Source organism: Diceros bicornis, chromosome 14 (genome assembly GCF_020826845.1).
Source record: "Diceros bicornis minor isolate mBicDic1 chromosome 14, mDicBic1.mat.cur, whole genome shotgun sequence".
Taxonomy (NCBI): Eukaryota; Metazoa; Chordata; class Mammalia; order Perissodactyla; family Rhinocerotidae; genus Diceros; species Diceros bicornis.
Window position 1 is genome coordinate 38,333,866 of NC_080753.1, and position 12,094 is coordinate 38,345,959.

General features: G+C 40.9%; 1 protein-coding gene across 2 annotated transcripts; it reads right to left on the reverse strand.

Moving 5' to 3' along the window:
• Positions 1 to 1,754: 1,754 nt before the first annotated feature.
• Positions 1,755 to 9,569, reverse strand: GPX5 (glutathione peroxidase 5). 2 transcript variants are annotated; one of them, XM_058555003.1, is made up of 5 exons: positions 9,483 to 9,569; positions 6,772 to 6,925; positions 3,834 to 3,951; positions 3,274 to 3,373; positions 1,755 to 2,172 (listed from the first exon to the last, which is right to left on the reverse strand). In XM_058555003.1, exons 1-5 carry the CDS (start codon positions 9,567 to 9,569, stop codon positions 1,966 to 1,968), a joined length of 666 nt encoding a protein of 221 aa, XP_058410986.1. In that variant the 3' UTR covers positions 1,755 to 1,965. The 2 variants fall into 2 exon arrangements, with proteins under 2 accessions (XP_058410986.1, XP_058410988.1); XM_058555005.1 differs by lacking the exons at positions 1,755 to 2,172; positions 3,834 to 3,951 and having other exon boundaries at positions 3,312 to 3,373.
• Between the last annotated feature and the right edge of the window lie 2,525 nt (positions 9,570 to 12,094).

Sequence of the window (12,094 nt, forward strand, 5' to 3'; positions counted from 1 at the left end):
TTCAAGCAAGGACATGACAACCCTTAATAAGGAGGACTGGGCTACTTCTAAAAGCCTCAGGGGGTCTTGGGAAATCTGGGGATTTAGATGTTCAAATGCATCCAACCAGATGTCTCCATCCAATGTCTCAAGGTTATAATCCTTTCAATCAAGGCCATGACTGAGGTAATACATACAAGATAATCTAGTTGGAGAATTTAACCTTCTTTGGAGTTCTACCATTCCTATGATTAAGTCTTGGACCTGAACCTTAGCTTTTTGTGCCCTTGAGATGCAGGATATACAAGGTTCTTTATATCCTCCTATGGAGGGACTCTGGCTTTCACACTGAGCCTTTATTTGATGAGATATTATCCTTAGCCTTTAATCATCTCTCTCGAAAGCATCCATTTCTTCTAGTAACAGCCATCCAGTTCTGTTATCTTATAATTACCATCTCTCCCATATTTCTCAAGCACCTGATACATCACATCAGCTAGTGCATATCCTTCCACCAGCATACCGTCTCAGTTCAGGTTTGGTGAAAGTTTTAAAAATTGCACTGCTACTTTGTGTCAGTGGCTGTTTGTGCTCTCCGTATCCCCTCACTGCTAACCAGATGGTAGATAATTTCACATCAAAACCTCATCTTAGCGTCTTCTTTCTCAGACCACTTTTGGTACCAACTATTGCAGGTTGGGTTCCCAGGAAAGACTCTAAGATGGAGATTTGCATTCAGAAAGTTTACTAGGGCATTACCTCAGAATCAACACCTGAGGGGAAAAGAAGAGAAGCATAATTTGTCGAAGGGAAAAATTGGGCTGCAATATAAGTACAAAAAGGCATCACTCTACCCCTTGGGGGTCTCCACAGCTAGGATGGGCCCTTCAAAGTTGTCCTAAGTTGAGAAATCAGAGCTTGGCCTTTATACCCCTCATTGACCCTTAAATGGATACAGGCTGCCCCTGGAAAGAAGATATGACTTTGGCCTGAGGCAATTCCTGAGGAGGCATAACAATTGAGAGCCACTTTCCAAGATTCTGGGAGGAATGAGATTCTGTCTAAGGGGTTCAGGTAATTTGGGCAATACACCTTCTGTGATAGTCCACAGTGAGAAAGAGGAGAGAGATAAAACAAGTTTGTGCACAGGACAAGATTTAAAAACCACCACAGTGATCCCACATGCTGCGGAAAACATTTTATTACAGATGGTAGAAGGCCTGGTGCTGAAGCTGAGGAATCTAGGGCTGAGAGGGGAAAGTCCGTCCTTCAAAGGGTGCCCTGCCCAGATGTCATAAGCTGAATACACTAAAGATCAGACAATAAGGAAAGTTTTTGTAGGGTCCAAATTAGAAGGAGGCTCTGGATCCCACTATCATGGAGATGTCCTTTGCTTCATGTGAGGCAATTTCCTGCTCCCATGCTACCTTAGGACTCCTATAGAAGAATGACAGATCAGTGGAGGAGGAGGGCGGTGCAGGGCAGAGGTGTCATGGTTGAAGACTGATCTGAAAGAGTTGGAAACTGACAATACATGTTTGTCCTAGGGGAGGAAAAGTGTTATGAAGTGGAACCTAAATTGTATGGCTATAACCCCACTGTTATTTCTATACCCTTAGGGTAGGGAGAGAAGGGAGAGTCAGAATGTCTAGGAACATTCTTCTTCAGGATATTGTGGCACACTGAACCATCCTCATGGACAGATGATTTTCCTCTGATGGATATGAATTCTTATATTTGAAACAGAGGTCTGAGGAGTTAAAGTTTCCATTCTTTTATTCTTCATTCACATACTCTTACAAGGAGAAATAGCAGTAGCCTTCCAAACATACATCTACTTGGTAGAGAGTGGGAACTTTGTCAATATAGAGGTGATTTAGTCAAGTGGAGGCTATTTAGGAAGATAGTGTAGTGAAAGGATGGATTTTTCTTTGAACAGGTCTTCAAGTAAGAAGCAGGATGGCTCCTGCCCCCAACTCAGCTTTCCTATTTAGTTTTGAACTGCTTCAGGTATGCCAGGATATCTGACTTGACCACACTGACTGGGGCCCGATGGAACCAGCGCATGACGGGGACTCCATTAGGCCCCACCAGGAACTTTTCAAAATTCCAGCGGATGTCATGGACCTTTATAGGTTCCCAGGATATATGTTTTAATGAGCCTAAAATCTCAGAGGGGTGAGGACAGGAGTGCTGAAGCAGAGAGATGGAAAAAAGAAACAACAACATCATTTCTGTTCCTGGATGATCCAGGCTATTTTCACCCACAGGAAATCCACTCCCTCCCATACCTAGATATCTTAATTTCCTGTGATTCTTAGAAATTCTCTGAATCACCACCATGCCAACTACCAAGAACATTGTAGATATTTTGGCAAAAGTCTATTCCCTCTTCCTGTTTTATCCCATGACCCCATCACAAAATCATGCTGCTATGGGTAAGAAATGTCACCTCTCTTGCTTTTAGTTTCCTTTTCTGTAAAGTGAATTGCTTGGATTAGAATGTGGCTTCCCAGATCTTGGGGCTCTGTGAGCCAGTAGCATTTCAAATATATCTTTTGGAACCAACATAGAGTTAGCAAAATTTTGTTTTGTCAAATAAGAAAAAAATTATAAAACATCATCTCTTCATCATTTAATTTAAAAAATATTAGTGTGAGAATAAATAATATATAGGTCCTAATCTTAGAATAAAGGGCAGCCCTATAATTCAGTTGAGTTTATGAAATCTTCCTTACACTGTCCTATTTTCTTCAGTTTACTGAGGACATGTAACAGTCTCAAAATGGGCCAACCTTGGCCCACAATCCAGCATTTAGGAACAATGAACTCTGGTGATCTTCAGGGGCCCTTTCAGCTCTGACATTCTCTGTGTCTAAAAGTTGGTGTTTCATAAGAGGTGCTCATTACATTGTATTACACGTGTTCTTTTCTGTCTCCCTCTCTAGTGTGAACTCATCAAGAGGTAGGGACTATGTCTTATTCATCTTTATACCCTTATTATTTAGCAAACTGCCCTGTAGATAGCAAGCACTGAGTAAATGTACCTTGAATGAATGAATGTCAATGAGAAAAAGAGGGTGGTCTCAGTAAAAGCTGCCATTCTACACAACTCTCTCCACCACACTAAGCTAGAGCCCCATAGATACTAACAGATTAAACCCCAATCCCTATGCTGATCTGGAAGTCTTTCCAAAGAGTCCAATCACACCTCCAGGCATGAGCCCATTTCTACCACACCAACTCTATGGTAGGAATATTAGAGAAGAACAGGCTTGTCAGTAATTCACTTACCTTCAAGAAGGTGAAGACTTTCTGTTCTTTTTCCCCATTCACATCTCCTTTCTCAAAAAGCTGGAAATTAGGTACATATCCTCCCCCTGGACGGACATACCTGCAATGAACCATAATGTTCCCGGGAAGCTCCAGAATGTGAGAGAAATTTGTGATGGGACACCAGGATATGAGGTCATGGGAAAGAGCAGAAAGAGGTGGAGGTATAGTAGACAGGACCGGGAAGGAAAAATAAGGCCTTTTTTACTTTGAGCTCCCTGATTCACTTTATTTTTCTCTATTCCACAACATGTCCCTGTGCCCAACACTGTTTCTGTACCAGCTATTTCTGTGTTCCTGCTCCTCCATGGTGCATCCAGGTCTCACTACCAAGGGAGGAAGAGAGAGTCTCTGGACACTGCCAGACTCATTCAGCGTAGGCCAAAGTTAAAATCAGTGTGCAGATGCCACTGAGCCTATTAATCCGCCACCCACCCAGAACACCCCCTACATGGAAGGGCCTCTGGAGACTAAGGAAAGGTAGATAAGGGCCTTCTATAGGGTTTCAAGCAGGTACTTACTTCAGCCCTGGAAGGATCTCCGAGTTCTCTCCTGGTTCTTGCTTTCCAAATTGGTTGCAGGGGAAGCCCAACACAACTAAGCCAAAGGACTTCAGCTCCTCCTGAAGTGTATTCAGTTCTATGGATAGAGAAGGGACAATATGGTAGCCTGGCTAGAGACCCTGCTTTGTGTAGAGAAAATCCCTGGAGGTACTCATTTTACAGAGGAGGAAACAGGCCCAGAGAAGGAAAAATCTCTAGATCAGAAAGACTATTAACGGCAGGGCTGAAGTTAGATACCGGATCTCCAGACGCACATTCAAAAGCCTTTCATTACCACGCAGTATTTCACAAATCTACAGCACATTGGAATCAGTGGGGGCCCTTCCTTAAAAATGAGGATGCCCAGGTCCTATTCCAGAAAATTTTCTGATTACATGCCTCTGAGATGGGGCCCAGTCATCTTTATTATTCAAAAGCTCATCAGGTCACTGTTGGTGGGATTGTAGAATGGTGTGACTGCTATGGAAAATAATATGGAGGTTTCCCAAAAAATCAAGAATAGAACTACCATAGATCCAGTGGTCCCACTTCTATGTGTATATGGAAAAGAATTGAAAGCAGTTTCTCAAAGAGATACTTAACACATCCATGTTCATAGCAGCACTATTCATAATAGTGAAGAAGGGGAAGCAACTCAAATGTCCATTGATGGATAAACAAAATGTGGCATATACATACAATGGAATATCATTCAGCTTTAAAAAGGAAGGAAATTCTGTCATGTGCTGTCAAATGGATGAACCTTGAAGACATTATACTAAGTGAAATAAACTAGTCATAAAAAGACAAATACCGTATGATTCTATTTACATGCAGTATATAAAGTAGTCAGATTTATAGAAACAGAAAGTAGAATGGTGATTACCAGTGGCTGGGGGCAAGAGGAAAAGGGGAACTGTTATTTAATAGGTATAGAGTTTCAGTTTTGCAAGATGAAAAAGTTCTGGAGATTTGTTTCAGAACAATGTGAATATATGTAACACTACTGAATGTTACACTTACAAATGATTAAAATGGTAAATTTTAGGTTATGCCTTTTTTTAACCACAATTTTTAAAAAAAGTTCACTATGTGATTTTTAAACAAAGCTGATGTTAGGTCTGAACATCACTGCTCATGAGTTTGCCTTCTCTGAGTGGTTAACTGAATCTTTTTTAAAGGAAAGGACAGAACACAAACAATGGGCTTCTCTCCTCTGTACAGACTGGTTCAGCCTGGGTGGAGTGGGAGTAAACCTGATAGGGACAAAGAGAACCAGAGAAATTCAAAGTCAAGCTTCCTGGTGTTCTTCAACAATCCTTAGGATGTTAAAAGTGCCTACCTAAAAATCCTCATTGATATGCCAAAACACAAGCTTCCAATTGCATTCTTCCACTGTTTTCTACAAGTTTTCTAATTTTTCTACTGAGACTTTTATAATCATCTTCTTTGTTAACCCTTTCTGGACTGAATGCCTTCAGTACCCTGACAAATCTTAGCCAGTTCCACTCAGATTCTGGTGAGCCAACTAGTCAACTGGTATCTCCTCTTAGTCCCTTTTCTCTTTTTTTTTTCTTTATTTTTTATTTTTATTTTTTTTTACAAAATAGAGATTGCTTTCCTGTTTTCACATGGTTGCTCAGTACCTCTCCCCATATCCTTCCCTTTTGTCTTCAGTCACTGTAGATAATCACTTCCCCTTGGAAAGAGACAACAAAGGAGGAAACTTGTCTTCCAGTCCTTGAGCAACAAAGCTTTGGTTTCCTCACCTGTTTTGTACAGAGTTGGAACTCAATAGATTGATTTTTAAAGTCCCTAAAAGAGAATTATGGTCCAGTAGAATATTATTCAATCTTAAAAAAAGAATGAGAAAATGATCTGAACTCTAAAGTACTTTATTAATTTTAAAAAGCAAAGTGGCAAATAGTATTTATAGTATGTTATCAACAGGGGGAAATGCAGAAAAAAGAATCTATCTATATACCTGGCAAATATGATAATATTGGCCATCTGAAGGGAGGGGAAGGAGATGGAAAGACTACGCACTCTAAACTTTTTTATCCATTTAATTGGTGAGCCTTGTGAACATATTACCTATTCAAAACATAACATAATCAAAAACAAAAACGTGAAGTTCTTATTAGTTCAAATATAAGAAATGCATCTGTTTCTGGTAAAATTCATCCTGTTCATCATTCATTGGCTTTTAAACCACACAGCCTAAGATACGAGAAAGATAAAATTCTTCCCTGAATAATGTACAAAGAGGGAGAAAACTATACCTAAAGGAGGGGTTGAGGTTGGAGAGGGAATATTTGCCTCTATTATTGCCTCCTCTACCAGCCTCACTAGAGTCAAATGCAACTCCAGCTATAAAATCCCTCTCCCCCTTTTTCCTTTCTTTGTAAGTGACCTGGAAAAGTCTCAAAAACAGTGATACTGTCTCCTGTATTTACCAAGGAGACTTGAATCCTCAGAGAGGCTCCTAGTTCTCAGACATGTATTGATTCTCCTAGAAATCTCAGTTGCAAAGCAGAGGCAAGACATACGGAGGGGTTAGCAAACTGTCTCTGTAGAAGTGCAGATAGTAAATATTTCAGACTTTATGAGCCAGATGTTGCTGTTTCAACTATTCATACAACTACTCAATTCAAGGAGAGTGTACAATCAGCCACAGATAGTATGTAAACAAATGGGCATAGCTATGTTCCAATAAAACTTCATTTACAGTAACAGGCTGGCCAGATTTGGCCTGTGGGCCATAGTTTGCTGACTCCTGATATGGGAGAATGAAGTCACCTGAGTATGAGTATTTATTCTGATACATAATTAGAATTAAAATATAATTCTAATTATGATTTAAAATATAATGAGCTGGAAAATGCAGTCCCACAGAGACTTGGCTATGAACTCTTACCAGGATATTGAGCCGTCAGACCACAATAGGTGGCCACATTGACAAAAAGGACATGCTTGCCCGCATACCGCTTGAACTGAATGTGTTCCCTTCCTTTAAGAGTGATGGCGTCATATTCATAGATGGTGCCTTTCACATCTTTGTAGCAATCCGTCTGGAAGATTTAAAAAATGATAATATTAATAACAACAATGTCTAACATCTATGTAATCTTTCAAAGCACTTAAAGTATCATATATGTATTAACTAAGACCAGAAAACAAACAAGAGTTCTGAGGTATCAACGACAAGACTGAAACTACGTCTTGTGACTTGAAAGCCAATGATTTTTTGAGCAACAAGTAGTCAAGTCACTCTCTCTATTATCCTGGAAGAGGCAGGATACCAGGAAATACTTGGATGAATGGAAAAGAGCAGAGATTCATGAGCTAGGATGGGAGGATCCGGAAGTAAATGGGGCCAAAGAGAAAAGCACAATGCCTTTCATGCTTCTGTGAAAATGAGGCTATTCCTTACCTCTGGACTGAAGGTATCTTACTTGGACTCTCTCAGTGAAGGGAAGGTTTTAAATTGCTTAAGTATTTCAGGATAGCCTAGTTACTTCTTTAACTTTCCCTAGGTCTTCTGACTTCTTATTCCACCCTTCAGCACGGCAGACCAGAAAGAGCTCTGGCCTGGGAATCAGAAGCCTGCTCTATTATTAAGTTCCTTTGTGAACCTGGGCAATTCTCATCCTTGGCCATCAGTTTCCCCATCGGCAAAATGAAGATCTTCTAGATTTCTATCAGATCCTCGAAGGGCCTTCCAGATTTAACATTCTAGAATCTAATATTATCCCCACCTTGAATAGTTTTCTCTCTCATGTCACTCTCTTACTCATAAGAGTCTTAATAAGCCAATACTGTGAAACTCTAACTTTTTGTTTCTCCCAAGAAAGGAGATGGAGAACTCAGTAGTCCATCCGAAAATAGGTCACTAAAATCTGTCTGGCAGCATCCAACTTATCGCATACCCACCTCCTCACCCCATTGTGCTCTAGATATCTAATATTTGTCTTCATCATCAGCTCCGTCTATCCTATTCCTTCTCAAATCTCCTGATCATATTTGCACAGAGTTCTACATAACAGAAATAATTTCCACATAACAGAAATAAATTCTACACGAAATTCTTGTTGCTTGTCTTAGGTTACATTCCTCTATAAGGCAGATGTCATCTTACTCCTCCTCTGTCTCTATCCATGCAGGGTCAGTGCAGTACCCAAAGTGTACTGACTCCACAGTACTCGCCAGGACATCCTGATCCCATTCCCTATATTGGGGAAGCCACTACAAATTGCTCCTGGAATACCGAGAGTATAAAATAGGAAGTATGAAAGAGAATCTACGAAACCACATGTCAGTGAGAAAAAGACAGAGAGCAAAGGAGGGTAGGATCTAATAAGGAAGGTCCAGACTTAAACTAGGATCAAACTAGACTCCCTGGAAATGCAATGGACTAGAAAGGATTTTAGCCAAACACCATCCGCCTCCACCTAAAGAAGGAGTGATGGAACACAAAACAAAATCAAACTTTTTCAACCTTGTAAGCCCACTGATTCTATCACTAGCACACCATGTTGTAGCTACCCAGTCCCTACTCTTGGAGAGGAAGGTATTTTCTCTATGCAGTCTTTTGCACTTTTTCCTAAATGCATAAACACATTCATGCACCAGCAAAACTGAGATAGGGTCTCCACATCCAATTAGGCAGCACTGGGTAACATGAAAACCGTATTAACTCTCAAAAATAGAAAGTCATACAGGAGATTCTCTAGTCAATGTAAGAAAGGGAGGAAGATCTTACTCAAGCTGCCTTTTATAGAACACACTATATGTGTAATAGTTATTGCTTACTCACCCATAAGGCAGATAAATGTTACCCACAAATTTATAATAAGAGAGTAGAGGCTAACAGAGGTGAAATGACTTGTCCAAGCCCAAAAGTGGTAACCCACCATGTGAATGCGAGTTTGCTTGCTCCTAACTTCATGATTCCTTTTTACCTCCAAGTCATGTAGTTCATTGCTATCCTTCCCCAGACTGTCCCTCCCACTACCATACACACATGTTTTACCAACAAGGCAACTGAGCCATGAATTGAGAATAGAACTGAGGCCAGAATCCAAGACTCCTGATTCCAAATCCAGTTGTTTTAGGCCTCTGTTTATCTTTTCCATGTGTTTTATATTTCTCTGATAACTCTCTGACTTTATCCATCCCTAAAATTTCCACATCAGTTCTTCCCTTCTCTTCGTGGGTTTCCTGCTGAGCTGCATCTGAGATGACGCAGCTCAGCCTCTCCTTCAAACCCTGGCCTCCACTCACTCTGATGCCCACCACCGTCCCATGCCTCAGACCCAGCTCTGAGGCAGATACTGATTTGGCTGGAGGGGTATCTTGGCAACCTCCTCTACCTAGAGAAGGAGGAGAGAAAGGACCACAATAAGGAGACTCATTATTCTCTACCCATATTCAACTCAAGGAACATCCATTTATAGGAGTGAACAAGATTCAAGGAGAAGAAAAGAAAGGCTTAGGGGAACTGCAAGGAGGAAGAAAGCAGAGGTCGAGTCTTACAAGAAGGACTGGAGGAAGAGATCATGGAGCAGGACAGAAGAGTAACTCCATGTTTGCACTGTGCCCCCCCCCCCAACTCTGGAGGTCACTCACCTTCATCTTCTCTGGCTTGGGATCTGTCTGCACAAAGCCAGCTAGGAAAAGGGGGAAGAGATAGGAGGCCCTTAACTGTGCAGTCATGACTAGCGTTTGTAGGCTGCTAGTCTGAAAGTCTGAGGTCCTTGTGCACCTCGACAGCCTTTTGATACCCTGGCAGGAACTAGCCTAAGACCGCTCAGGCCAATAGCAGGGTGGCAAGGATTTCTGAGGCATGAGTAGGGCACAAGGAGATAGAATTCAAACCACATCCTCACCTACACACACCCCCATGAGCACTCAGCGCTCACCAGTGCGATGAGGATCTGAGACTCATAAATTCTGGCAGAATTATGAAAAGGTGATGGCAAGTCCTCCATGGTCTTGAAGACTATTGTCTATTTTTACTGAGTGGATAGGAGTGTCTAGATGCAGACACAGCCTCCCAGACATTGCAGTAAATTCACTGCAAAAGGGATGACATAGATATTTCAAATGCTATTTCTAATATTATTATTTGAGCTTAAAAAAATCAAAGGATGGACCACCTAAGATCTCTCTAAGAGAGTTGGAAGGAAGCTGTCCCTGAGGGAGAAAAATATTCACAATATATGTGAAGGAGACACATTAATATGTTCATTATGCTTACAAATGTTTTCAAGTACTTATAAATCAATAGGAAAAACCAACCACCCCAACAGAAAAATGGGCACCAGACAGTAAACCAAATGGCATCTGTGGTAGGATAAAATGTTCTTCCTCATCAATAATCTAAGAGGTAAGAAGAGATGCATTCTGCATTTATCAGATTGGCCACAGTTAAAAGGAATGGTGGTACCCAGCCTGGGAATCAGTCTGGTATACGAGGTTCTTACACGCTAGGTGGGAGAGGGGGACTACTAACAGCTGCCCATTTTCTGGAGGATAATCCACCATTCTGGATGCAGAGCTTTTTTTAAAAGTAAAAAACTTTTTTTAACTTTTTATTTTGAAATAATTATAAATTTATAGGAAGTTGCAACTCCTTTTAATCTCCTGGAAGACCCAGGGCCAAGAAGGATAATGGAAATGAGACACAAGATCCTCCAAAAATAAAAGTGCTTTACCTCTCAACCAGCATAAGAACCCCCATCCACTCAGCAGCAGTTTTCTACAACTGGTCAATAGTCTCAGCTAACATTTTGGAATAGATGAGTTGATGATGCAGATCTAGAGGCCTTGGAATTGCTGGATTTCTCACATAAATAACATATTTAATCCGCACCAACCTCATGGGAGGCTGAAAAAGACCTTCCTCCCTCTTGTCTACAGTACTGTTTCACTTTTTGGACCTCAAGCGCTAAGGTTTAAGTTAATCATACTCCTAAGTTCATGATCATTTGTCCTTGAAAGCTCTCTCTTGTTTTATTTATTCTTCATACCCAAACTCCATTGATTTTTGACTCCCAAACTCCATTCTCCTTCCTCTCTCCTCATAGGTGTAATACAGGTAATATGCATATTGTTTGCACTCTTGAAAAACTGTATATTTCTCATCAGATTATTAGCTCCTTGAAGTTTAAAAAATTACTCATTTTTTTTCCGTTTGAACCCCAGATTCAAAAGGTTGAGTTAATCAAACTCCTAAATTTATGGCACTTTATCATCGTTAGGCTGTGTGACGATTCTCATATTAATTGTTAAATTTTTTGTCCCAATCCACTCCCATTTTCCTACCTCTCAGAGAAGAGGAGCGGCAAGGAAACAGTTATTAGAGACTAGAAAGTTGGCAACATTTGTTCTGTTGCAACAAAACATTTGGTAAAACTGTTGCCTTATGATTTAGAAGGCAAAATGACTAAAACAAGGGCGGATGTTAGTGTGGGTTGGCTGTTCTAATGCTTCGGAATTACAAGAAAGGGGTGAGTTCAGCAGCTAGTGAGGCTCTAATGAGATAACTAACAAAGAGATGTTGGAAAGTATTTGGATTAGTCCAAGAGGCTTGAGTTTGTTTCCCTTTACCACTCTTCCCACACTCCTCTCCCTCCTCCCATAGGTTTGCATTTCCAGCTCAGCTTTACTAATGCCCATGTTTACTGAAATGATAAATTCTTCCTCTCTAGTTCTAAGTTCCTTTCCAACCAGCCCTCTCCACCAGCCCTGCCCTTTCCGGGTTCACACAGAAAGCTGCCTCCATCTCCTTAAAACTGACGTCTGAGTGGGGTTTAATTTTCCCTGCTGGTGGAGTCAGGGCATTTGGGAGCTCTCTTGGGAAACAGAAGCTTTTTGTTATCCCAGATTTCTTATCTCTTCTCAGAGGCCTCTAATCCAGGGGGAGGAGCTCAAAACAATGATGTCTGACCCAGCCACAAAGCTCCCAAAGCCTTTCAGGGCAGCTGTACATGTTTCCTGCTTGGTGGCATCTGCTCGTCAGCAGATGCTTTTGCTCCTGCCCTCCTCCTGTCTATAGCAGTTCAAAGAACTGTGGAGATTAAAATATCAGGCCTCAAAAATAATGTACTTCAATTCCTTCATCCTTTCCTAGCTGTGTGACTGGGCAAGTTACCTTCTGTACCTCTGGTTCTTATTTGTAAAATTGGGAGAATAATAATATGAACTTCACAGGGCTAATTTTAAAAATAAAGGAGACA